The sequence below is a fragment of the Agelaius tricolor genome, unplaced genomic scaffold, assembly GCF_023055355.1.
Source record: "Agelaius tricolor isolate 1412-34295 unplaced genomic scaffold, bAgeTri1.0.p SCAF_5, whole genome shotgun sequence".
Lineage (NCBI taxonomy): Eukaryota > Metazoa > Chordata > Aves > Passeriformes > Icteridae > Agelaius > Agelaius tricolor.
This window is the reverse complement of record NW_027269265.1, coordinates 23,365,200-23,392,033: the sequence shown is the minus strand read 5'-3', so window position 1 is coordinate 23,392,033 and position 26,834 is coordinate 23,365,200. Positions and strand designations below refer to the sequence as shown.

General features: G+C 41.5%; 3 protein-coding genes across 5 annotated transcripts; 1 reads left to right on the top strand and 2 right to left on the bottom strand.

Moving 5' to 3' along the window:
- Positions 1-276: 276 nt before the first annotated feature.
- On the bottom strand, positions 277-20,459 carry MLH3 (mutL homolog 3). 3 transcript variants are annotated; one of them, XM_071426788.1, is made up of 13 exons: positions 20,340-20,459; positions 16,223-19,558; positions 12,629-12,727; positions 11,899-11,969; positions 10,818-10,922; positions 8,744-8,816; positions 8,029-8,100; positions 6,950-7,058; positions 3,845-4,004; positions 3,177-3,200; positions 2,898-2,979; positions 1,499-1,650; positions 277-764 (listed from the first exon to the last, which is right to left on the bottom strand). In XM_071426788.1, exons 2-13 carry the CDS (start codon positions 19,497-19,499, stop codon positions 687-689), a joined length of 4,302 nt encoding a protein of 1,433 aa, XP_071282889.1. In that variant the 5' UTR covers positions 19,500-19,558; positions 20,340-20,459; the 3' UTR covers positions 277-686. The 3 variants fall into 3 exon arrangements, with proteins under 3 accessions (XP_071282889.1, XP_071282891.1, XP_071282890.1); XM_071426790.1 differs by lacking the exon at positions 20,340-20,459 and adding an exon at positions 20,074-20,283; XM_071426789.1 differs by lacking the exon at positions 12,629-12,727.
- A 172-nt stretch (positions 20,460-20,631) lies between these two features.
- ACYP1 (acylphosphatase 1) lies at positions 20,632-21,899 on the bottom strand. The gene is given in 3 exon segments (XM_071426796.1): positions 20,632-21,284; positions 21,641-21,762; positions 21,765-21,899. Coding segments are annotated over 3 exon segments (459 nt in total). The 5' UTR covers positions 21,886-21,899; the 3' UTR covers positions 20,632-21,068.
- Positions 21,900-22,157: 258 nt separating this feature from the next.
- ZC2HC1C (zinc finger C2HC-type containing 1C) lies at positions 22,158-26,345 on the top strand. Its single transcript, XM_071426794.1, has 3 exons — positions 22,158-22,296; positions 22,755-23,994; positions 24,654-26,345. Exons 2-3 carry the CDS (start codon positions 22,762-22,764, stop codon positions 24,918-24,920), a joined length of 1,500 nt encoding a protein of 499 aa, XP_071282895.1. The 5' UTR covers positions 22,158-22,296; positions 22,755-22,761; the 3' UTR covers positions 24,921-26,345.
- Positions 26,346-26,834: the final 489 nt, after the last annotated feature.

Below are 26,834 nucleotides of genomic sequence, written 5' to 3'. Positions count from 1 at the left end.
TGCAGTAGCTGGCTTTACAGTGTGCTTTCACATGTAAATGTGGTAGGAGTAGGAACCTATCAACAGTTGTCTTCAAAATGGATATTTAGCTATTCAGTTATTTCTGTGGGGCTAGGTGGGGATTTAGAATCTCTCACTCAAGAACACAAACTGCAAGGAGTTGGAAAAGGCAGCTCTGTGTGTCATTCATTGCCAAGTTAAGTGTTTCTTGAGTCTAAGTTGGCCTATATATACTATGAAGCTGGTCGATCCTCATTCCAACCACAGCCCAAGGAGTGAGTTGAGTGTGAACTTTATTAAGAAATACCTTCCAATTTTCAAAGTACTATAAAATACACTAATTAAAATTCTCATCTCTATTATGCAGAATTATGCTGTGCTTGCAGAAAAGAAGTGCTTTGCTTCAGTAGCTGCAAGTGGCTGCAACTCCTTATACCCAGCAGTGCAGCACTGACATAGCGCCCAGACTTCCAGTGCTATTCCTTAATGTTGAAGATGCTTCTCCAGGCTCCAAGGGTGGGCTCATCCTGCCATGTTCTCCTGGCTGGTCTCTGCTTCTTCGGTCAGTAGTCAGAGGAGAGCTTTGGTGACTGCAGTGGCTCAGAACTTGGCTCCACACAGGGTAGTCTAACCACAGGATCATGGATCATACCAATGCTTCTAGTGGTTGCACTTTAAACTTTTTTTTAAATAGGTTCTTTTTTTTTTCCAAATAGCTGCCATGCTCTTGCCATCTTCCTAAGTCTAGTCAAATTAGGTTTAGGCTGGAGGGAGAAAAATTAAGCACAAGTCATAACTAAGTAAATAAGTTTCAGTGTTTTCATACTCTTTGCCTTAATACAGTCATTCCTAAGTTAATATCTAATTCAAAGTCCCACCTGACTTTCAACAGAATCCAATTTAATAACAATAAAGTACAGTAATAGCAAAAGGGAGGAATAATGATTTTGTTTTAAATTTAAATGTAACCTAATTTAAATATAATTTGAATGTAACCTTATTTAGTGGAAGGTGTTCATAGTCATGGCAACAAGATGATCTTTGAGGTCCCTTTCAACCCAAACCATTCTATGATTTTTCTAATAAATGTTGCTATTCCTGTGCTTTATCCCCATTTTATAGTACCTTAAACTTTGGAAAAGTAAGCATTAGTTTAATTAGCATCTTTGCCACTAGCAGAATTTCAGAATTTCCATGTTTTCCAAATTTTACACTTCAAAACTGCAAGCACTTTAAATGTATGCTTAACCTTAAGGACACTATTCAAGTCAGTGTGACTATTCAAATACTATATGGTAAGATCCTTGCTAAAGTATTTACAGGACAGATGGCTTTTGTCCTGAAGTTTCATTTTATTGATAACAATATGTAACAAGTCAAGTAATATAAGGCCAGTGGTGGTGGTTTCAAACGGGATGATCTTAGTTCTAGCACACATACATGATACGCCTCTGATAACCCAGAGCACGGATTAGCAGAGGTGTGTCCCACACAGTACCTGTTTTTCCTGCTGTAGATGGTCTATGTCTGCAAGAGGCAGCATTGAAGGTCTTCCATGAGCACACTGGAAGGGTAGCTTACAAGATGACAAAGCTTCAATAAGCCTGCAGCTCTCCTCCAAAGTCAAATGCTCATTAAACTTAATAGCTCCTGAAAAAGAGAGACACATTCTTGCCCCTGCTGCCAAAGAGGACTCCACTTCCTTCTACAGATGTGGTTTTCAGTGAAAACTTTGCCCGAGATTAGCTGAGAGGCTGCAAAGGCAACCCAGAGCCTGCAGTGTGGCAGACTTGAGGCTTGGCTCAGTTAAAGAGTCTGCTGTATAAGGAGATCAGCTTCTCATGGCTTAAACTTTAACATAGTCCAAGTCGGATGGACGGTAAGATTATTACATTTTGGCATTCCAGGTAATGTTGCAAGAGGCAAATGGGCTTTTTGTGTGTGTGTGTTACTGAAATTGGAAACGGCTGAAATTGGAAACAGTTCACAAATCAAGAGGCTTGAGTGGCTCTCCGTGGCTGCGAGGGACAGGTATCACTTCTGAAACCAAGTGCTAGCCCTGCCACTGAGTCCATTCTCACAAGTGAGCACTTAAAGGCGTCCAGAGGAAATTCAAGCAGAATATTGGGGAGTTATTCCAGAGGTGTTTGCAAACTTCAGCCTTCACAGATGCGAAAGACCATCTGCAATATGCTTTCAGCCTTGAGACTTTTTTAGACACAAAAACCCAAAACCTATTGACTGCCAATTGAAAACTGAGACACTGTTGAGAAAACAGATACTTCTGGTTCACATTTGCCCTTTCAGTGTGATCTTGTTGATACTGTATATGGCACAGGAATTGCAACAAGATGCTGGAGCTACTGCAGTCAAGACCAAGAAGGCCTGCTCATTGCCAGGTGCTGGAAAGCAACAGTTCCCTGAGATGTAAATTTTTACCACACTCCTTCCAAAAGTACTTGAAAAGTTATAGGCACACTTAAACTACCACTTGGGATACTTAAAATAAATTAAAAATTTGGAAACAGTGGCTAAGTGTTCTTTCCTGCATGATTTCAAGCAGATTCTAGCACCTTCCCCCTTGGCCCATCATAGAGCTGTTATTTGAATGGTTTAGAGCACACACAGATGAATGCATCTCAGAACTGTGTGTTTCACTTGAAGGCTGGGAAGTATGTTAGGCCCATACATGAATAAACTGGGGGAGTATTGCTTATCCCTTAGTGCTGTCCATGAGCATTACCTCCTCATCCCTAAGAAATAGTCTTTAACCCTACAATAGCTGCAAACACATCCAAACACTGCCCCAGGGAGGATGATGCGTAGATACAAAGGTTTGGGGGGGGGGAAAAAAAGCCAAAAAGAGACAGAATGAACGAAAAGTACAGTTTCCCTACCATGACAGGCCTGGGAAGCTAACACCTTCAGAAACGTCAGAGGCAGTGTCCCTCGTGCTCCTCCTCTTGTGGTCTGCAATAGCTAAAGGCAGTAAAGGAACACCATGTTACTTTCCATTTAATATGAGAAAAAAGAACTGTAACACAAACGAAACTAAAAATGAGGAAAAGCTAGGGGATTATTTAGTCCACTCTCATTTGAAGCTCAGCAGGCTCCCTTTGATTCACGCAGTAAGCATTGGATGTTCCAGTCAACTCTAGAAGTAGACAGCAACTCACCTCAACTTGTTCTTGAATAAGCTCCTAGAAGAAAAAAGGTAATGTCATCAGTTGCTATTTTTCCCTTCCATCCTCCTACCCTACTTTGTTTACATCTGTGTATAATTTACTGTGGACTGCCAGAATAAGAAAAAGTCATACAGTTTGTAGTACACTGACCACAGTGTGGAAGATCTAGGTGGAAGTCCTGACCTCCCACTGCAAGTAATCACTTCAGAAATTTCTCCCTGAAACTGCAGAACATCTGAAACAGTGGTTTTTAGAAAGCCCTACTGACCATGTAGAGATTTCATGGAAGCAACTTTAATGTTACTGATACATAAATATTATTTGTTATGACTTATTCATTTTACTGTTCCTTCATTTAATATTTTTTCTGTTCCTTCAAGCATTTACTGTTTATTCAAGCATCCATGTGCACTAAACTGTTAAAATATCTTTGCTATATACAGTTTTTCTTAGCTTCTCCTCTAGTCCGAATCTGAAACAGTCTTCTATCATTTCAGTTATAGTTCAGTGATTTCAGTTTGGGGACTATTTAGCTACTAAAAGGGACGGCATTCACATTTGCCACATGTGTCTCCTTCATAACAGAGAACCTGTCATACCCTGGGCCATGAATACAGAACAAGACCCACTATCATAACTTCACCATATGCACAGCTGACCTCCACAATGCTTTTAGTGATAGGTTGTCTTTTCCGTCGTAATTCGTTGGCTTCTCTTTCTATAAAACACATTGGCACTTTCCTCACAAGAATCAAGGAGTTGTTTGTCTCAGGAAATGATAATTCAAGACCCAAGTCCTCCAAATTTTTGTAGCAGCATCTGAGGAAAAAAACCCAACAGAAATAAGACATCAACCACTGTATCTATGACTCCACAGTACATGTAAACATTTCTGTATTTCTGTCCACATACATGGTTTCTCATATCACTTCCTGTAACAGTTTCCCATCTCAAAATCCATGCCTCATGAAATTCCAAGTAATTTTGCCTTTTCAGCTTACATTCAGACATGGTTTTTTCACTCCAATAACCGTGCATTTTTCATGTTCCACAACTACAAGATCTAAGAGTTCCTGTGTTATATGATGAGAGGCTTTATTTCTAAATCTATAAATCTGCCTTTTCTGAAGATGTCTGGTTCAACATACAAACATTCCAAATATTGAAATTACACAGCATTAAGACTATTTTAAGTCTAATCTAAAAGAACTGTGATTTCAATTAACACATATTAGCAAATTCTTAAAATGGAAAAAATATTTTAAGAAATTTAGGATGGTTTAATGAACTTTATATCCTGTTAAGCAAAGAGAATACAGGAAAGAACAACCTCTAGTTAATTATGACATATGTCAGCCTGTGGATGGAAAAATACACACAAAAATGAGACTTCACAGACAGATGAGAGCTTATCTCCAAAATGAAAACAACTGTAACAATATATACTTTATTAATTCAGGGAGTATTCACTTAAAACAAAGGTGGTAAAGGTTAGTTCTAGAAAAGAAATTCTTTGAGCAAAAAATAGAAAGAAGCAAATCTAAACTTCCTAAATCAATAAGGAGAATAGTACAATTATTAGCCTCCATATGAACATGGCTTGTGAAATTCTATTTTAAAAAAAAGAAGACATGTATAGCCTTCAGCAGGCTATACAGAAAGAAAGACAAAAAGCCTATTGTGAATGAAATTACAAAATCCAAGCAGCTATTGAAATCAACTGGCCTTTTCTATTTTTTTAAATTATTATTAAAAGAAAAAATAAAGAAGGAAGTTCAAGAGAGTCAACAGAACAATGCATTACTACAATGCCTAGTAGATAAATAACAGAACCAAAGCTGCAGGTGAACCAGAAGTCCAGCTGAACAATTAAATTGCAAGGATAGCTGAAGTGAAAGGTCTTTTAGACAAGTTATTTTATTGTATTACACCAAACTTTACCACAGAATACAGTCACAGTCTGAGAGTAACAATAACAATAGAATTTAGATTTTCACATAATACTTTTAATTCATCCCTTGGCCATTGCTCTGTGAGACTATCATTACTTTTTGAGTTACTTCCTTACTCAGTTCTGTAGAATGTTTGTGATTTACCTGATGAAAATAGTAGCTCTCATAATTTATTAGCTCTTTCAAAAAGTCATGTCACCACTTAAAAGTAGATAAAAGAGGAAATGCAAAAGGTTGTCATGGATAGAGAAGGAACATCTATTATGATTTAGAGACTACGGAAGCAAGGTGTGCTGGCAACAGATGGTCAGTGTTCAACATGAGTCCTGATCTGTATCTTCATGATTGTTTATTAATGATGTGGAAAAGAAGAAGCATGGTCAAGCAAGCAAATTTGTAGAAAGCACAAAATTATTTCGGTCAGCTGAGACTAGATAGAGACAAAGTTGAACTCAATCAGAATTTAAAACAAGTAGAAAAATAGAAGAAAAATAGATTAGAAATCAGTAGGATGAATGAAAAATGGACAGAAAACCAGAATTTACTCCACCTAAAGACAAATAAATACAAATTATCAGAAGTAATTTAATCTATTTCTACTTTTGGCTGGCTTCTACATAAACAACAGAAATTAAAAAAATAACCTCCATTACTCTGTTTCTTTGCCTTGACCATCCACATAGAAGCAGCTTATGCAAGCAGCAGCAGACAAAAAAGGAGACAAAATATCAGGTGTGGATATAATAAACAGAAAACATGGGCACAGCTGCAAAGCTACTGTACAAATCAATGGGATTCTCCCACTTGGAATATTGTATTCAATTTTAGCCGTCCATTCTCTAAAGTAGATCTATTAGAAATGAAAGACATTCATAGATGAGAGCAAAAATAAATCAAAGTTGAACAAGAGGCATTACAAATATTGTGATGTTAGCAACAACATCATTGAGAGGTGGGAACAAAAAAAATCCAAATATTACTGAAATATGAACAACACTAAGCAAGTGTATCCCTGTACTAGGCAACAATCTTAATAAGGACTGAATCAGCAGCTGCTGAGCTTGCCACAGGAATCACAAAAAAGAAAAAAGAACAGTAATGAAGTAATACTGACAGAACTTCATCTAAAAATTCAGAACAATTCACTAAAAAACCTCAAAAATGAATGTGGCAGGCGACAGACAGGGATGTGGGGGGAAAGAAAGTTTGATGAGTGTCCAATAGGTCTGCAATAGTCCAACAAGAAATCTGTATCTAAACTCTTGAAGAACAAAAGTTAAATATCCTAATTGTAGCTAGGTCACCATTCTGAAACATCTGGGAAACAGTGTTCATTAGTTACTCTTGGCAGTCACCTAGGAAAAAGGAATGTGTTTTTGAAGGATTCACAATACAGACTTTCCATACCCCATCCTCCTCTTCTCAAAAAGTGTCTGTAAAGTCAGTACCTAGGTTGACAGTCTGGGCACTGCAGTCCTTTGTGCACTCCCAGGTCCTGAGCCCCAGACAGGAGGAACTGTTGGAAGCTGCTTTGGCAGTCTTCTGGCCCACACATGAAGGTTTACTTTCCCAGGGAAATCAGAGCACATTGCAAAGGCACAAAAATGGCACACCCCAGGGTTTTGTCTTGAGATGTTGTAAGAATGTGCCTAAGAAGTGTATCTGTTTCCCTCAGTACAGACAGAGCCAACTGGGCTCTGCTCAGGAAAGAATCAACAATTTTTCTCCTGAGTTTCATGGTCACAATATATAGGTATCTTACTGATCAACAGAGCCATCCCCCAAAATTGAGAGCTATTTGTCACTACTAACCGTAGAAATCTTCTTTGTTCTTCAGTAACTTCAATCTCCAAAGGGGGAGAGATGGAGGATGACAGTATTTTCTTCTTGCCACATGCTGCAGCTTCCTTCTCATAGGAATCTGTGAATGAAACATTTAGAAGTAACCCTCTTAAAATATTTACGGAGGCATTACCCTTAATGACCCTCTGGTTTGGCATGTAATCCCCTGCTTGGATTAAAAAACGACCACAGAATGCCTTCTCTTGAAACTTGTGGAGGACTGGGAATGTCACAAACCAGACATCCAGTCTCTGGGGAAGGGTTGGTTAATGCCACTTTGTTTTTTCCCACCAGTTCCAAAAAAGAGTCACCCTAAATAGCAAAACAACCTACTGATATATTTGGTTCTACTCAGAGAGAACAATTTTTCCACAGAAAGTCAGATATAAATGGAGTTAAAATACTATTCATTAAGCATTTCTCCCTTCAGTCTTTACCTTTTTTCAGTACCTGACCAAAAGGAGCAGAGTTCCTGGAACACTCGGCAGGAACTGCGCAGTGTTTGTTGATGTAAGAGAAGGTCAATGATTTTTAAGTGCTTGATGGATGGCTATTGTGCTTTTTAACACTGAAACCAATGGCTAATGAGCTTACACAGAAGACTATTATCCCTTTGCAAACAGTCAGACTGTGGAAATTTTAGGCTTTAAGCACAGTATTTAGCTAAAAAGGAACCAAATGAACTAGAGTCTTTATTCAGCATCCCATGTCTTATTCTTCACAGTATAACCACACAAACTTATTGATGTTGTTTTATTTCCTCTTCATTGTTTTTCCTATCAGTCTTCCTGCTCTTTCATTATGTCAGGACTATTTTAGTTCAATAGTTCTGTGGGTAGGGAGCATATCTTTTATTTTTGGAAAGGCTGTAAGAATTTTCAGCTGCCAATATTATGATTGCTACAGATACTGAATGTCTGCACTCTTCTAGGGATCAGGATAAAGATGTTAAATGGATAGATATCCTATTGGTTCTGTACATCCCAGAGAGCTCATTTGTACTTTTCTGTGCACTGATGATCTGTTTCTTAGACCACCTGAATCCTCACCTGCAATCAGCTGCTCCAAGCGGATCCGTTCATGAGCTGCATGTTGGTCCACCAAAATCAAGAGGTTTCCATCTAAAAATGTACCACAACAGATGAGAAATAGGCAACTTTGTACCAGACAACTGCAGGGGTCAGAAAGAATAACCACTTCCCAGAGGCCACATTTAGAAGATAAGTAACAGCTTGTTTCACAGAAACAAAGTGAAGAGGAGGCTGTGTTGGCAGAACATAAAGTTACCACAGAACAGAAATTCAGTGCTCCAAAATGGTGGTTAAATTAGGTAACTAAATTGAGTCAGAAACTCTTGTCTATTGACATGTTCATCTAACTTCAGAATAGAGCTGAGATCACCTATAAACTGTTCTGCTTGACACTGTCTTTTAAAATGTTACAAAACCTACTGATTTTGAATGCCTTTTTTGTACAGCTTCAGAAAGCTTCAACAATGAATATGTCCAGACACTGTGAACAGAGACTGAAAGATATTAGCAATTTGAGTACATCTATTTTTATAACATTAATCTGAAGGCGGTAGGAACACTCAACAATGTCCAAAATAAAGATAAAGAAGATCCAAGAAATTTCAAGCAAAGACTAAGGTTTTCCTCTACTAACAATATCAGCCCAAGGCAAGAAGAGATTACAAATAGGACAGTGCTCCCTCTGCAGTCCACTTGACAGCCACCTCAACTTCATGCTATTAACCAGTCTTACCTGCCTTTTTTTCCATTCCGTTCCTAGTGTTAATTAAACAAGCGATAAATTTATTGTCCACTTGCTGAAGAACCTGTAAGATACTCATAAAACTCATTATAGGGCAGTACGATTATTTTTAAAATGAAGGCAAACAAAAGAAACAACAATAAAAATGGATCAAGACCAACAAATAGCTAGTATGATGACTAGAGGACTGGAAGCCACATCTTTCCTAACCCAAAAGGCCTAGCAAAACTGGACCAAGAAGCTAGATAGTTATTCTTTATCAATACAGTGGGGAACTAAATATGGAAAAAGCAGACATTATTTAAGCTAAAAGGTAATATTGGCAGAAGGTCAAATGACCATTAAATGGTCATGAAACAGTTTCGTCTGGATCTAAGAGAAAGTTTCAAAATATATTTTTAAAAATCTGGATAAACTTTTTCAAAGATAATAATAAGGGCATGAGTACTAACTGTTCTAAGGTGAATGAAATGGCCATGTAGAAACCTCCTTGAGCTGGGAATGAAAGCTGTGCACAGTGACTCTGAGTAATTGATCTGTTGCTATCAGCAAAAGAGAATGTAAACAACTTTTGTTTAACTTGGTAATCATCTGCAGAAGAAAGGAAGCAGTTTTTCCCTTCATTTTTTGATGTAGAATTTGCCTCTGTGACTTGATTCCACTTTCCCCTCAAGCATCAGAAATCAACCAGAGCAACATGCAATACTGAGATGAGGTGCACAATGCTTTCAGTATCTTATTGTTAGATTTCAAATATACAGATATGGTGTTATGGAGGAATTTCTCCCAATGTTACACAGACAGCTCACCCTCAATTCTCTGTTTCACAACATGTGCATTGTTCACCTGGTAGGTAAAAATTAATGGATGACTCTATTTCTTTGCAGGGATACAAGACTAATGATCCTTTTTATTCTTTTCCTGTTGCATGATACAACATTTTCTGCCTTTAATCTTTTGTAGAGATTCTCAAAATTGGTATAGGGTACTGAAGGCAGTATTTCGTTTTTCAGAGATAGGAAGTAGTAATTTCCTCTAGTATTGCCTTCTTAAAAACATAGAAAGGAAAACATGATACAGGTAATCACAGAAACATTCAGTAAGTTTTAATGAACAGTTCTTATTATGAGAAAACAGACAAATGGTACCTTCCATTCTCCATCTTTCCTCTCTTGGCTTTGTGAAACAAAAGAAGCTGTTCACAACAGTAACTTTATTTACTCCTATTATTTATGCACTCACAACATAAGTAAGGGAATCATTTGAATCCTTGTCCACTCTGGAGATGAACATTACCGTGCCTCACACAGCCAGAACCTGCAATCTCAAAGTGAGCAACCTGACTGCATAAGAGTAGTGCCAGCTGGACCTGTAGGCCTTTTGTCACTGGGATGCAGGAGAGGAAGAGAATCCACTCTGGCATTTCTACCCAAGCAAACTATCACATATGTAAGCTGAAGACTTATATTTACATTAGCTTTTAAGCTAACACTCAAAACATTTGATTAAAAAAAACAGTGAAATAATAAAACTTGATGTTATTATGCCACTATTAAAAATCACTTTTAAGTGCAGACATAAATTTTAGGGTGAAATTTCAAGTTTTCCACTAAATCTTGGATTTGATTTTGAAATCACTCTACTAAGGAATTGAATTTCTAAGGTAAGTAAAAAAATTAAGATAAGGGCACAGATTTAATAGAAATATGAACTAAGAAAATGCTAAACAACAAATATAAAAACTGTACTTTGAACTATCATTTAGTTAATAATGTTTCTAAGCAGCAGTAACAGGGCTATCTCTTGATTTTGATCTAATCATACTAGTCAAGCAATTTTAGAGTCACTTGCAGATAGCTGGTTAACCATGAGATGATACTAGGATATGGATGACACACATGTCTGCTGGTATCACACGTGACCAAGAATTCTGTTAGTGCTTGTGAAAATTAGGAGTGTGAACTGTTTTCCTGGATATTTCTTTCCTACCAGGTAGAAACATCAGCAAATCCCATCTGCTGCGTAGGATTTCGGGGATGAAAGCAAGTAACAGATTATATTGTACCTGCATTGAATGAACCATGTCTTTGGTGAAACGATAAGGATACAAGATATTGTGAATTTTCACAGCCAGACTGTCAGCCTGACCACTGGTCACATCAACTGCAATCTGTAAAAACAGGATTCCATGTCAAGGAAAGGCTCAATAATGCAGCAAAAAACCCCAAACACACAGAGCAAATACTCCCAATGAACCAGTTTTAACAAAAAACTAGAAATAACTCTGCATTTCACAAACGCAGCTTTCCATACAAGAATAACAGCAACTAAAAAACCATCTGGCAATACCTGTGCTTTTACGCCCGCGTATCTTTCCCATCTGGCTATTACCTGCTAATTTCAATGCATCCAGCTAATTCCAAGTACCTATCAAAAGCTGAAGTTAATGATCAGCCTACGTGAGCTCTCGGGGATGGTATTACAAAGGATGCATGACCCCAGAATGAGTCAGAGCACACGTCACTGCAAGGCAGAACAGAAGTGTTCCCTTCCAGAAACTCACCAGCAGGTGGTTTGCAGCTCCATGCCTATTGTTTGCAGGTGGAAATGGTTACATACATATGTTTACACACACACAACATGAGGATTAAAGATAATGCTGGCTCATGACAGCAAAGGAAGTTTTTCTAAAAGCTCCAACATTGTTTCCCTCTCACATGCTGTAATCCTGCCAGGCTTTAAAAACAGCTATGGTAAAATACATTTTTAAGACCTGTTCAAAGCTGGGTTATTTTATCTCTGTCCACAAAGCAGACAGACACTATATTACAATTTTGCCATTCGATAACTTTTAATTTTGAGATGACTATCTCTGTAGAGGGAAAGACAGTTTACAATGTTTTGGTTTTGGAATTATGTAAAATGAAAGATTAGCCTGATACCTGCCTCTCTTTGAATAAACCCACAACAATGACTTGCATCTAAACAGTCTGTAAAAACCAAAACTTCCAGGTCCATAGTGTAATATACCCTTGCATAACTTATATGCAACAATCATTATATTTGCAATTTTGGACCCAATGTCAGAAAATAACAAAAATCTAAAATTATTCCTACTTCAGCATGAGATGCAAGGTAATACTTACCTCTGGGCAGGGAACAAAAACAGGATTATCCCATTCCAAAAGCAACGACTGGAGGGACTCCCCTTCAGCATCTAGGAACGAGCACATAGATAATAGAGGAACTACCACCATCTGTCAATAGACTGTTCACTGGGGACCTCAACCTCACACAAGTATTATGTCTTTTTTTTCCTTCACAAAAAGGGGAGAGTGTACAAATAAATAATGGAACATGGCACTAGGCTTCTGTACTGTTTACTTTAACCAGGTAGGGCAGTGTGCATCCTTCTGACTCCTAAAAATGCTGCAGCACTATTCAATAGGCCTGTCTAAGGGGTGGAGGGATGGTAGGGAAAGAAAGACTTGTTTAGCTACCCATTCCCTCTGGACAAAGTTACATACCAAAAAGATTATTTCATCCTTTCCACCGCAAAAAAAAAAAAAAAAAGTGTGAGGATTGAAGCTATTTTTCACATTCCAAGGCTGGAATAAGTACAAAGAAGGGAGTAGGTAATTATTCTTTAAACTCATGACATAATTCAACAAAGAACTGGGTATTTCATCCTGTAAATAAGTATTCTTTAACCTGCCTTCAACCCAAAAATTTTTTTTCCAGTTCTAGATCTGAGATGACTCACACAGTCCCATTGTTAACAGACCTTGAGTAATTCTGGTTCCTGTTGGGACATCTGGGAGAATTTTTTGATTTGTTTTTACCACAGAACACTGTGTCCTGGAAAGCTGGCCCTACCTCTCAGATTCTGGCTTGTCTGTGTCTTCTCTTTTTGAGGTCTAGGAAGGAAGGGAAGCACAATCTCACTTCTAAAGGGATGGCATCTGAACTGAAACCCTAAACAAAGAAATAAACTTACTGCTGCATAATAAGCAGCATGCAAAATTAGTAAAAGCTATACATCTATTATATTCTTATAAAGGAGCATGTGCTTTGCCCTGGAAAATTTTGGTATCATGCAGATTTTGCAACCTAATATTGAGAAATAACAACACATATGTAAAAAGCTGAGAATTATCAGACATACACACCTTGGGAAATGTAAACATATTACCATGGTTTCTGCAGGACTGTATTTAAAAATTGGCTGCTGCCTTAAACTTGTAATAATTATTTCCAGAATTAGTGCAACCAGAAGTGTTTTCCCCAAAGAGAAAGGATGCATATAGTAGTCTATCAGAGATCAAAACATTGCTGAATTCCCTCTGTTAAGGAGCAACAAAACTGTCAGTCTATCACCATTCCTAGCAATACTTAAAACAGTTATCAGGAATTTTTAAAACTGAAAACTACAAGTCAGTGAGCCCACATGAGGTAACAGAGTTAGTCCAACAATATGTTCTCACCCACCCAGAAATGATTTAATATTACAAACTTGTATTGTTATCAAGAATATTAAGAAAAGTGGCTCAGATTTCCAGCACATTGGTAAACATTTCACCCTTCCTTTGGTACCACTCAGTCTTCTATTCTTTGTGAAATAATAATGAATTAATAAAGTTCCTTTCTACCGAGAAATTAAGGGTGTGCATTCAGGAAAAGAGGCAGAGTGATAATGCCAAAGAAAACGAGCTGTGTGCTGATAAGCTCAGTGTGAAAAGGCTCTATAAAATCTTAGGCCAGTCCATAGACTCCTGACTGTTGGCTCCATTCCAGTGAGGACTAGTGACCCTGGGGACTGAGAATCCTTTCAAGAATCCAAATGGGCAGTCCAGCACTGGAGAGCACCTCAGCATCCCATTGTCACAAAACCCAGAGGAAAGGACAAAATGGCCTGATGTAGCTCCTGCTAAACTGTGGCAAATTGAAGAATGCTGCCTATTTCAGACTTTGGCAGAACTTTTATAACTATTGTCATGAAAAAACAATATCTCTCAAGTTCACAGAAGAATCTACCATCTGTAACAACCCAAGTCCAGTACTTTATACATGTAATAGACAAAGAGCCATCTCCCTGTTTTTTCTTGAAGGAAAAATCCTTGTTCAAGATATATATTGCTCAGAAAGTTAGGATTTACTTGCTCCAAGGCTGGTGAGACTTCAGACTTGGCAGAGGTATTATTAATATTGATTCTTCTGGCAAGTAACATCAAAAAAGGTGGTGAAGATAGTAAGGTATACACTTCATGTAGGCAAACCCCATACAATTACCATACTTGAGCATTCATTTTCACTTGCCTCGGTTAGATCATGAAGATATTCCAGTGTAATGACACAGCATAATGTAAGGAACAAAAATTGCAAATATAGCTGGCATAACAACAAAGACCAGGTTGAGCTAGGATAGTTTCCTACTACAAATGCATTGTTAAACAAGGTATCCAATGGTGAAATTAAGTTTGATGAATTTTCCTGTAGCAATCAGTTTAATCAGTATGAAGATGCCTGGGTTTGGCCTACAAAATCCAACATCTCTGTTGAGCATGTGGCTTGTGGCTGGAAAAGATGTCAGACAGCCACTGCTGTCATGAAAAAGAGGGTATGGATTATTCTTACCTACTTCCACCTATTGCTAAGCAGTGTAACTTCCCTAGAATTGTGTACAAGATGCTATTTTTAGAGGCTATGAAATTCTAAGTCAACACCATGGGGTTACTGACACTACTCTAAAAACCAAAATGAAAGCATACAAGTGAGGAAATTATTTTGCTCCCGGGTCGTAACAGCAGTCCAAAACAGTGCTCAACATTAAGAGACATGAATGCTGTGTTAGGACACAGTTATGTTTATTCCTATGGCTGAAAGGAGCAAACATCCTTTGCTTCAAAAACATATGAAAGAATGTGTTTGTTGAACTTTGAAAACCTAAGACCTACAGGATCTAGCCACAGTTCAAACACCTTGTGAAGATTTGGGAGGTCCAGCTCTTAACCTAAGTAAAGAATAAAATCAGACATGTTGCCAAAGAACTGGCAGAGTTAGAAAGACTGGCACCACTGATACAACGGAGAGTAACACCAATGCTAAGGCTAAGAACCATGCCATGGGAGGTAAAAAGATGAAATACAATACATGTCTTCAAAGCCTACAGACAGTACATCATCTGAAAGCATAAGAGTACATGAGGTATTATCTCTATAAACATGAATGCACTATCCAACATTTTGGATAGAAGATCAAGTTCTGCATCTCAGGGCTTTGACTGGTTACTAAAGAGTACTGTGAGCAACAAAATTAGTATACCACAGAAACTAAAATGTTAGTCAAAAAGTGTATATTTGTGCTTGCAAGTAGTTTTGCTTAATAAAAACTTGCATCAAATTTTCTTCAGATAATTAGATAGATAGTAAAAGCTTCTGGCATCAATTATTGTACATAAAGGGGAATAGCTCAACAACTGAAACACCTACTGCACCAGTGACAAACGAGGAAGTAACAGACAAAAATGGAACAAACCAAAGGCCATGACAACTGATTACACAAACTTTTAACATGATAACTAGAAGGAAGTCCAAACTACTTTTTCAAAATAATTTATGTAGTAGAAAATAAAGTCTACACCAAGAATGGCTGCATCTTCACTCATAAAATCTATCTACACACAGAATGAGCAACAACGAGAACACAGATATATCCCTAGAAGGGAAAATTATCAAAGACAGTACCAGACAGATAAACTAGATCAGGAATATAGAGTCAAAACCCAATAGACAGATCTGCGAAGACTCATGAACACTGTGCCGCTGAAAAAATAATACAATGCAGGATTCTTTCACTAGTGGAAAGGTCCATCATCAAAACAGCAACAACGCTGTACAACATCTGCTATGAAGTGTGAAAGAACAGCCTGCCTTCTAAAATCCATGGACCAGAGACTACACATTCTCAATGAAGTTAGATTTTTTATTCATCTTTCAAGGGTTGCTTTAAATTTTGTATGCAGTTTAAAAAAAGATCATTTTAATATAAGGTTCTCTTTGACTACACATTCTTAGAAACATAACTGTTTAGGACAAAATGGTAAAAAACACGGTATTTTTCTGGTACACTTCCTTTGAAGTACGTTCCTCATTTTATATGTGACAACAGTTATATGCAACTGCTATCACAGAGAATGTCATGATGCCCATGAAAAGTAGGCAGCTATCAGTTAATTGTCATGCTGCTGACATTTCTTTTTATCATTTTATTTTAAAAGATCTTTTAATATCTTTACTGTTAATGTTTTACTGTCTCCATAGTTCCCAACACTTTCTTGTTTTCCATGCAGCTATTAGCTATAAGGTAGTGACTAATGCAGTAAAAGCTCTCAGGTACTGCTAGCAAGATTATTTTATGCATGTAGAAGAACAGTTTTCCTCATCCCATTTTTACAACCACCACCCCTCTTACCATTCTCTGAAACAACATTCACAGCCATTGTTGTTATATCTTGAATGCAGGCAGTCTGAAATCCTTCACGAGGAGTGCCGTAGGTGCTGAGTCCGGTTGCTTTATTGATGTACACTGTCTTACCGGTTAAAGCATCAAAATCTTGGAGCCAGACAGAACATGAATCATTCCTGGGATTGCCTGTGCTTGTGCTGTCATCAGAGAATTCCAAGTTCCTTTGTAAGGTCACATGGGGAACTTCAGTATCTTTCATATTTTGTTCTGAGGATTCACCTAACGTACTTTTGTCTTTACAGATGATGTCAGTACAATCATTTTTAGCAGGTAATGCTAAAACTGAAGAGACTGTGTACTCTCCTTCTATACTGCTGAGTGGTGATGAGCTGACAGGACTCTTCACAGCCTCTGCTATCACACCATCTGATTGCGAGCACACAGCCTCCTTAGAAATGCTGGACTTACACTCCATTTTTTCCACTGAGGATTTATATGTTTGACAAACATTATACAAAAAATTATTATTTGAGGATTCACAATCAAAAGAATGGACATTTCTTCTATTTGAGTCTGTTTGGAACTGTTCACCAAGTTGTTCTACTTCTTTGTGATCAGTTTTCATTCTGGACAGTTTGGATGATAATGATCCTGGAGATCTTCTACAACTTGTAGTTTTGTTACTGACCAGAGAGTAATCAGACAATGTCAAAGGACTCTGACAAAGGGCTCGTTTGTCCTGTGACATTTCTCCACTGCAAAATAAAGTCTTTTCCAAGGAACCAAAACCTTGGCTAATATTATTAGAATCATTATATTCCGCAGGTGGAGTTTCATAACTGCCAAAGTTATCATGATTGCCATTCCCATCCTTTGAAAAGTCACAGTTAGTTTCTGAATTAAGAACTGGGAGACCACATTCATTTTGCTCGGATGTGGGTGTTGGCAGTGTAGACTTAACTCTCCCATAATACCTCCTGAACTTTTCTAATGATCCCAGCTGTGCGGACAAGCTCAGTTTCTTAGAGGGCTGCGATCTTGGCACAGCTATCTGCCTTGTAGTGTTTTTGATAACAATTTTCTTGCGAGGAATACCTGAAGAAGTTGCCAGTGGCAATTCTGCGCTGTTTGATGTTTCATAAGGTCGTTTATTGGTAGCAGCAGGCAGAGCTCTCTCATCCCTCACCCGATGTGATAAAGCTTTGTTCTCATGACCATCAGTCTTGCATACTTCTCTGGTAAGAGAAGTTGTATATTCTTTATTAGCATTACTGGAAATACCCTTAGCATTTGAAGACTGAATCACAACATTCACTTTATGGTCAAAAATATCCTTGGCACTGACAGGGCCTGGCCTACACTGTGTGTTTGATGCAAGATTTGTTTCTGTCTGTTCACAGTCATGTGGGGACTGATTTTGCATAACACTTTTTATGAGGCTTGTAAGGCACAACTTTAATGGTATTGAACTAACAGCCCCTCCTCTGGCATCATCTATCACTTCAGCTGTTCCCCTGTTTCTTCTTGCATTACACAGTCTTATTAATGAACTTCCAGAGACAGTTTCAGGTCCCACTGCTGTTTCAGTGGGGTCTTCTCTCTCAAGCAGTGACTGAATAACATCCTTATTTAAGACAAGAACCTTATCGCTTTCCTGCATTACTTGACCTTGATGGCTGCCCCCATCTTTTATATTATTCTCTGCACAATCCCCTAGGTCACCACAACCATCTATTTCCCTTATTTCTGATCTGGCTCCTCCACTGAAAGAGGAACAAAGATGTTCTGAAGGTTTCAGATAAGTATCAGATACTTTTTGGGAACTGTTAGTGTATTTTGACTTCTGTTCTGAGGTATTTGATTTAATTAAATCAGAAACTGTGTCATCTTTGCTTAACAATGGAATATCTGCTTTATTGTTTCTACATGGATCAGATGATTCAGCAGTATTTTGAACTGGGGCATTTTTAGTTTCCTGTACATTTTTACTTGACTCTGTAAGACTTGAACGTTTTTTCCCAGTAATGGATTTCCTCTTGACATCTTTTGATTGCAAGCTACATATTTCATAAGAATCCACAATTTCATTACATGCTTTCTTAAAGTTTTCCTGTATGCTCTTCTCATCAAGAATTGAAGGCTTCAGAACTGGAGCATTATGTAAACGGAAGTCATTGTGTTCATTAAATTCTCTGATGTCCTCACTACATGGTTCAATAAATAAATGCTCTCGTTTCAAAAATATTTTCACTCCTTCCTCTATGCAAGTTAGAAGAACATCCCAGTTCTGGAACTCAATCAGAGTCTTTGCAGGTTCCAGGCACACATCGTAGTCACTGTATGCACAGGTTACATTGAGAATAAAGATCCCATACAACTCTGGCCCACAGCGATGGCGACCGGGACTTGAATTAGCCTGTCGGCTTGCAGGGACACTCTTTGCCTTGCAAATTACACTTTCTTTTCTTAATAAAAAATCAATTAGTTTATGTAGTCTTGTCTTTAAAACAAGCCTCCTATTCACATACAAGAACTGCATATTCTTATTGTAATGTCCCTCAGTACTGATAAAACCACTTATCTCAAATCCCCCAGATTTGTGATTTATTTCTCGCAACTTCTGGGATCTGCCCAGTCCATAAATTTGACAAAACCGAGAGTACACATCTCTTGTCTTAGGGAGCTGAAGCACCATGGAACAAGAAACATCGTTTCTTAAAGAAAGAGAAACAGAAGGATGCATTAGCGAAACAGCCTCTACCTTCTGTCTCACTCTCTCAATTTCCAGTACAGGATCCATACACTTTCTCCTCACTGGTAACTGATGGAACAGATTGCACACGGTGACTGTAGTTCCGCCACTTGGTCTGTTCAACTCAGCTTCACATACTTCCAGTGCTTGCCCATTGTGAAACAGTTTCATAAATGTTTTTGCTGTCCTGCTGGTCTTAGATGAGATTTCCACTACACTGGCCATGTTGGCTATACTTGCCAAAGCCTCTCCTCTGAAGCCATAGAAAGTCAGGTTCTCCAAGTCTCTCACTGAGCTGCACTTGCTGGTGAAGTAGCGCTTTCCAACAGCTTTTAGGTCCTCCTTCCCCATCCCGGAGCCATTGTCCACCACCTGGATCTTGAAAGCTTCCAAATCCACCCTGATAGCTACACATGTTGCTTTGGCATCGATGCTATTGAGGACAAGCTCCTCAACACAGTGTCCGAGTGAGTTGACAGTGACTCCAGAACGCAGCCTGGCTCGCACATCTTCCACCAAACGTTTGATCATGTCAAAATCTGATAGATGAGAGCCACAAGAAACTGCAGGGAGCTCACTGCTCCATATTCCTTAAAACACGGAGAGATAAAGGGGGAAAAATTAAATAAATACAAATTAAAGACCTGAAAAGGCTTTAATTTATTTCATTCACACTCATAGATACACTTTTCTTAGTTTTCTTGGCATTCAGAGGCTTTTTCTGTGATTACTTTCATGCTCGTGCTCTGACTACACACTGTCAGCGCCTTCAGGGTAGACGGCCAGAGCCTGAGCCTAACCTCCTTACTAACAACATGCTGTGTTCTCAAACTTAACATATCCAAATCACACTCCTACCGTGTGAGACAAAACTCAAAGAACCTGCAAGCAAAAGGCTTCTACTGCAATTTTCATCAGAATTATAGAGTAAATATCACCAAGACCTGGGCAGAAAGATGCTTTTATCCTGTTTTTACATCCCCACAAAAATTGACAGTCCTGGTCAAATAGCATCTGCTGCTACTTACGCTGGAAAGGAGTAAAGCAAGCTTAGCAATGGGTGACAGGCACAAAGAGAAAGCTGTTTATGCGAAAGGGAACCCACTGTTTTCAAGTCCTTAGCGCCTAGTGGTTTCCTAGTGGCATTCAAGGGGCCTACTAGCGGTGCCTGGGGACCCGGTGCGGCCACTGGGACAGGTCTGCCGATGCTCCCTGGCCGCGGGGGCTGAGGAGGGCAGCGCGGACCCGCGGCTCAGCTCGCCAGCACACGCTGTTCGTGCCCTCCCCTCACGGGCGGAGCGCCCTCTACTTCCTCTCCCCGGCCGCCCCGGGCCCCGTTCCCGCCTCCCGCCCTGGCTCCTCAGCACCCACCGGACCGGGGCGGGCCCGCAACGGCCGCGGCGCGAGACCGCCGGGGCCGGGCCCCCGGGCTCCTCGCGCGGGCCGACGGCGCGTGCGCAGCCGCGAGCGGGCGGGGCCCGGCTAAGAGCATGCCGGGAGTTGTAGTTCCCCCCCGACTGGGCCCAAGGACGCCGGGGAAGGCGGGAGCTCGGCCCGGCGGCACCGAGCGGGGAGACAGAGGGGCAGATTTGGCAACCAGATCCCGCTCCGAGGGCCGTCATCCACTCAGCCCCTCCATCCGACATCCATTCCACACAGAAGGTGAAATCCAAGCAATTTTATTCTACAGCAAATATGAAGTTCTGGGATAAAATAAATTGTTTCTGAGACATTTAGTACACAGAAATAATGTTTTTAGTGATGTTTTCTAGTGGCACTGACGCTGTGATTTTCTTCACATGAGCACCACACTACAAATTTCAGTTTTATCTCATGTACAGCTCCCGAAACCACATACACTTGGAAACAGAGGTTCTGGCCCTGAACAGCCCTTTTAACAGAGACAACGTAGCTCTTCCTCTATCCACAGGAATTCTGCGAAAAGCTGAGCATCAAACTAACAATAAAAACAATAAATTAGAAATTTAATAAAATAAAGTTCTCTAGAGCTGAACATTGGCTGACTGAACGAGTGAGGAAGAGGGGCAATGTTCCGTGAGCACAGCTCACGCTCCAGAATTTGCTTCTTCCTGGACAAAGTCACTTCAAAATCTGGAATTCCTTGTGCTCCAGCGCCTGGATCTTCTTCTCATTGCTGAACTCTGCTCGGCTGATACGGGACTGGGGACTTCCTATCTTCTTGAGCCATTCCTGCAGCTCCCGCACCCTGGCAGTCGGACCCTGGATTTGCCCTTGAACAGTGCCGTGGCTGGTATTCTGGACCCAGCCAACAAGCCCCAGCCTCTTAGCCTCTCCCTGAGAAGACAATGCAGAGCAAAATGAGGTTAATCCAAACTGTAAGAGAGCAATAGAACAGCATTCGCATACAGGAGCCAATTTTGTTGGCAAGATACAGACCTCCAAGGAAGTTCCTGTGGCTCAGGCAATAGGAAAGCAGCAGAGGATTCACTCCACTACTCAATATATTCTTTCACGCGAAAAACTGGGGCTGAAACTCTCTCTTCAGTCATGCTTACATAACCCGGCCGGGCTGCCAGCAGCACCGCGATGCCGGCCCCCCTTCAGCAGCAGCCGGAGCGCAGCCCTCGGCCGCGGGCTCGGCCCCTCCAAGGCGCCCACAGCGGGCACGCCCCCGGGACCGCAGCACGCACCTGAGTGTACTTGCGGAAGAACACGCCTTGCACCTTGCCGTGCACCTCGTAGTCCACGGACACCAAGCCCTCGCCGTCCGCCATGGCGGCACCACCGCCGCCGCCTCCCGCTTCTCCGGCTGCCGCAGCCGCCGCGCGCCCCGCTGCGCCTGCGCCGCGCGCCGGCCGCCGGGGGCGTGGCCTCCCTCCCTCGGCCAATGAAGAGCCGTAGCGGGGTCGGGCCGGTTCCTCATTCGCCGCCTCATGAATAATGCATATCCGACCGCCTCACGAATAATGCATATCGGATCGCCTCACGAATAATGCGTATCGGATCTCCTCACGAATAATGCATCTCGGACTACCTCATGAATAATGCCTCAGGGCCGCCCACGGGCGCCGCGCTCGTGCCGCGGTGGAACGGCCGCGCGGCCGGGAACGATCCAGGGGCGCGCGCCGGCCGGGGCGGCACCGGTCTCCCGGCAACAGCCGCCGGCAGCGCGAGGGCGGCGCGGCGGGCACGGCCTCGCGGCGGGCACAGCTCCGCGCCGGGGCCCCGGGAGCCGCGGGCAGCGGCAGCGGCAGAAGGGGTCGGGTCTCTCGGGCCGTGAGCGCAGCGTGCGGCGCGCAGCTTGCCGAGGAGGGCGGCCGGCGGAGCGCCGGGCGCAGCCCCGCAGGTAACCCCGCTCGCCCCGCCGCGCCTCGGGGGATGTGGTGGAACGAGCCACAGGAAGATCGTGCCGAGCTTGGTCGGACTCCTGCACGTCCGATGTGGGTGACAGAGTGAAGGGACACGTTATGGGAAACTGGCTGGGTACTAACTATAACAGTTCCTCTGTCATTGCAGTATATTTCTGCTGCTACCATTGTAAGGAAGGGCTCAGACAGAAAGAGAAATAAAAGTGTGTCTTATTTCTGTCTGCATAAACGGTTGAGACTAGAAGAGGCAGCATGGAAACTCCCTAGATGGAAGGAATGTAAAGATTTATAGAAAGCAGGAAAGTTACAAAACCTTTACTAATACTTATAACCTCTGTCTGCAGTGTCCATGCATAAACTGTTAGGAGAAGATTTGTCCAGTTTTGGATAAAATTGTTTGTAATGGCTTTGCTTCTAACCTCAGGCTCTTTCTCAGGCACTGAATGGATTTTTTTCCTCCGGTGGCTCCTGTGGTGGAAGCTACTAAGTTTTCTCCTGGTTCCCAACTGAAATACCAGAGGGACAACTTTCAGCGTGGATTCATACTTGACAAAGAGGAAAGTTTAAAAGATCTCTATGCACAAAAGAACCAAAGATATTCCTACTCTATGTCTGCAGAAAGCACTCAGGACAAGCCCAAGCATGGAGGCTTTCAGTCAGGTGGACTAGAGAGCAAGTATCTCATCAACCACACCTGTACTCTGTCAGCTAAATCCTTAGGCAGACATAAAGAAGGAGTGGACCGTGCATATCCCCTGCAACCAATTTCTCACCACAAGAGTGCAAGCGATCCACTGCTCAGCACTGGAAGTTCCCCCCACATGCAGGAAGCTCCAAATAGTAAATCAAGCTCAATAAGCAAAGAGATGGTTCCAGCTGGGAGATCTCAGTTAGCTGCAGTGCTCTGCCCTTGGACACGAGAACCTGAACCATCAACTCTCTATCGCTACAGGAGAGAGCTGGCCTACATCCTAAAGCTGGAGGAAGATAGAAGGGACCTAGAAGAGGCAATTCAAAAGAAAAAGGCCCTTCTTGGAGAGAAGCTAAAGAGGACAGAGGAGACACTTAGGAGGATTCAAAGAGAGAAGGAGCTTATCAAGGTAGAGGAGAGAAGAGAAAGTGAAGTGGAGAGGACCCATGAGCAAAAGGCCACGAGGCACTCTGAAGAGAAAACTTTCAGAGCTGCAGACATGCCAGGTGTTGGGATCTTCAGCGGGACACAGTCTGCAGAGGACTCCATCCCCAAGTCTGGCGCCACTCCCCACCCCCAAGAGCTGGCTTTGGGGAACCTCAAGGAGTGGCTGGGGGCCGCAAAACACAACAAAACAAACAACAGCAAAATACAAGACAACATCCCCATGGAGCATTTAGCTTCTTGTTCAAAACTGGTCCCCAAACAGAGCCCTTCTCTCTCTGCCCTCTCAGACCAAGATTCTGACGACCACCCATCTGCAGAGATGATTCACATGCAGGCTGCCAGTGCTGTGGAGCAAGAGGGCTTTGGACAGTGCAGCTTCTGCAAACGTAAGTTTCTCTGCACAAGGCTTGAGAAACACATGAGTATCTGTGGCAAGAACCAAGACTCCAAGAGGAAAGTGTTTGACTCTAGCAAGGCCAGAGCTAGGGGAACAGAACTGGAACAGTATCAGCAGCAGAAGAGCTCAAGGAGTCCTCAGGTAAAGTGCAGTCCCTTTGCCTCCCTGGATCCACATCTACTGTTCCCACTCCTTCCACTTCAACCTCTGACTGAGGTGCAAGCACCTTCCCATGTACATGGGGCCAAGGGATACAATGCAGCTATTGTCTCTGAAAGGTTCTTGCCAAATGGATAAATAGATCCATTTAAAATCTCATAGGTGGAGGCAGGACTCCTGACTTGGCTTTATAATGTGTCAAGGGTGTACTACTGGAGAAGGCTCACTTCCTTGCTGTAGTTAGGATGCAGAGTGGTTCTGCTGCAGTAAAGCTCTGTGATACCAGGAGCTGCAGGGAGCTGACTGAAAATCCAGATAATAGCACAGTCTGTTAATGAAGGCAGTGGAAACAGGCAGCTCTGTTCCTGCAAAGGAGATGTAGCAACCCTCTTTAGTTCCTTGGCCCTACTGCTTGCTTTTCTGGTTATCCTGAAGCTCTTTCTAAATACTGATTTAGATGTTTCCATCAGTATTTCCTTTACATCCTCCTTTGTGCTAGTCTTTCTGACTCCCTCTCAGGCTGGGTTTTATGTCAACAGGGAATGCACAGGACAGGTGACATGGGTGGGGCTCTGAGTGTAAGTTTGAGGATGGAGGCTGATGGTGGTCCCAGTTGCCCTGACTGCCTTTCCCTTCCACAGAGTAAAACACCACCCAGAAAGAACAACTGGAAACAGAAGCACGAGGCTCTCATCCACATCATGTCACAGGCCCGCCAGGTGGAGCAAACCCTCGCTAAGGGGAGGAAGGTCTCTGGCCTGCCCCCGCTGCCTCCCATCGACAATCCAGACTATGTTGCCTGCACCTACTGCGGACGAAAGTTTGCTCCCCGAGTAGCTGAGAGGCACATTCCCAAATGCAAAAACATAAGGAATAGGCCCCCACCTCCACCGCAGAGGAGGCGCTGATGAGGCAGTGCCAGCTGTATCTGCTGCTGTGATTCCCTGCCTGGTTTTTGCCAGATTCACAGTTATGCACATTTGTGTTTGCTGTAGTCTCAACACTGGCTGCAAGCTTCTATGTACAGCCAGTGAACAGCTCAGGATGAATTAGGTGAAAAACAGAAATTGTGTACTTTGACCTGCACCCTAGGTTGCCCCACAAAAGATGCCCCTTTCTTCAGCATAAGAAGCTCAGGTCAGAAATTCCAGGGGTTAGAAAAGCTAGCAACAGCAGGCACTTGCTGTTTAAATCCTTATGTCAATTCATGTGCATAGAACAAGGATACTCTGAATCAGCCAGGCCTTTGAGGCAACAGAACAACCATAACAAACAGATTTTAAAAAATGGAGTTTTCTTCCTGCAGGCCAAGTTGCTAGGAACCTCTAAAAGCAAAGCTTTCACCCTTCCTGAAGTCATCTGCTTATTTCATCTTGGTTGCTGCAGTGGGAGGGAATTATGACAAAAATATATCCCTTGTTTTCTTCTCGAGATGCTATTTTTCTAGATTCTGATTATTAAATATATTAAACTAGTTATCTTGTGTAAAAGTTATTTTAAATGGTCACAGAGTGGTCTGTGTTCTCACAGTAAGAATGACTACTTTGTATGAGAAAGTTGCAACAAGAAGCGAACAAGGAATAAAAAAGCTCCAGAAGCTCCTTTTGCAAGTCCTCTGGTAGCAATAGCAGCAGCTCATGGGAACCTAGGGAAAGATCTAAAGCAACTAGATTAAGCTGGAATAGTCAGAAGCTGAATATGAAGAAATACTCCAGCTTTCAATGAGTGATCCAGCCACAATGAGTGAACCTGACTCCTGAAAGAGGTTGGAGAGCTTCTGTCCTATGGATATGTGAGCAGAAATCTCAGTCCCTTGGCACACCCTGGAAAAGCAGGAAGGTCCCAGAAAGGATCATTGCTGCACTGTGCCAGCCAACAACCCATGTACAAACCTGAGAGAAAAAGCAGACTCAAAAGAAGGGAAAATAATTTACTGTATCCAAACTGATTGGAGAAGCAAGACCAATGCTTTAACTTGAGAGTTTTGAAAAACAGGATAGCAAGAGGTAGGAAAGGGGTAAATTGAAACCTTTATACCAGCCTCCTTGAATTCATGAAAGGAACAAGTGATTTGAACACACTAGTTAAAAAATTCAGCACCACTGCCTGTCTTCTAATATTAACTCTGTTTCCCTTGCACTGTGTTTTATTGACTATATTTAGTGGACCCTAAAGGTCAGCAGTGTAAATGGTGACATGTGGATACACACTAAAAAGCATTGATGCTGTAAAATAAATCCATGTTTTGGGGACTTCTCATAACTGATAGGCAAATGGCTGAGATTGAAAAGATTGACACTGTAGATTAAATAAAAGTTATTAAAATTAAATCACCAGGCTTCATTGTTACATGTTTTGGAGCTGAGATAGGCAGTTCACCCCTCCTTGCTATTGTTTCAGTATCCAGAAAGTCTCTGATAACTGGTTTAAAACTTAGTAACATGTCAGACCAAGTATCAGGGTCAGCACAGAGATTTAGGGTGCTGCTTTGCTATCATGGTTAGTTACCCTGACACTACTCAAGCTGTGTTACTCATGACAGCTCAGCTTCCTCTTTTGCTCCTGCAGTACAATCCCCCTCTCAGAGACATGCTGCATTTTCAGCATCCAAATCTCTAGTGGATTCTAAATCTTTAACTCTGCTCTGCCTGTCAAGATATTTTACAATTTAATACCATTTCTGATGAAAGTGACAGTGCGCAGGAACAGTTGGCTGAGCAGGTGTCAGGCAGGTTTTCCCTTCTGTAGGCCTTAATGATCAGTGAAGATATTCTGAGAAAAACAGGTACTTCTTCCCTTTAAGCCTCTCTTCCCATTACTCA

What these genes read in the sequence shown, in the direction of transcription:
- MLH3 (XM_071426788.1), bottom strand. Translation starts at nt 19,499, where the DNA reads ATGATCAAACGTTTGGTGGAAGATGTGCGAGCCAGGCTGCGTTCTGGA. An exon ending in GACAAGCCAGAATCTGAGAG is followed by an intron (nt 11,970 to 12,628) that starts GTAGGGCCAGCT and finishes GCTCGTTCCTAG; the next exon opens with ATGCTGAAGGGGAGTCCCTC. An exon ending in ATCTACAGCAGGAAAAACAG is followed by an intron (nt 765 to 1,498) that starts GTACTGTGTGGG and finishes TTCTCCCTCCAG; the next exon opens with CCTAAACCTAATTTGACTAG.
- ZC2HC1C (XM_071426794.1), top strand. Translation starts at nt 22,762, where the DNA reads ATGGATTTTTTTCCTCCGGTGGCTCCTGTGGTGGAAGCTACTAAGTTT. An exon ending in AGAGCTCAAGGAGTCCTCAG is followed by an intron (nt 23,995 to 24,653) that starts GTAAAGTGCAGT and finishes TCCCTTCCACAG; the next exon opens with AGTAAAACACCACCCAGAAA.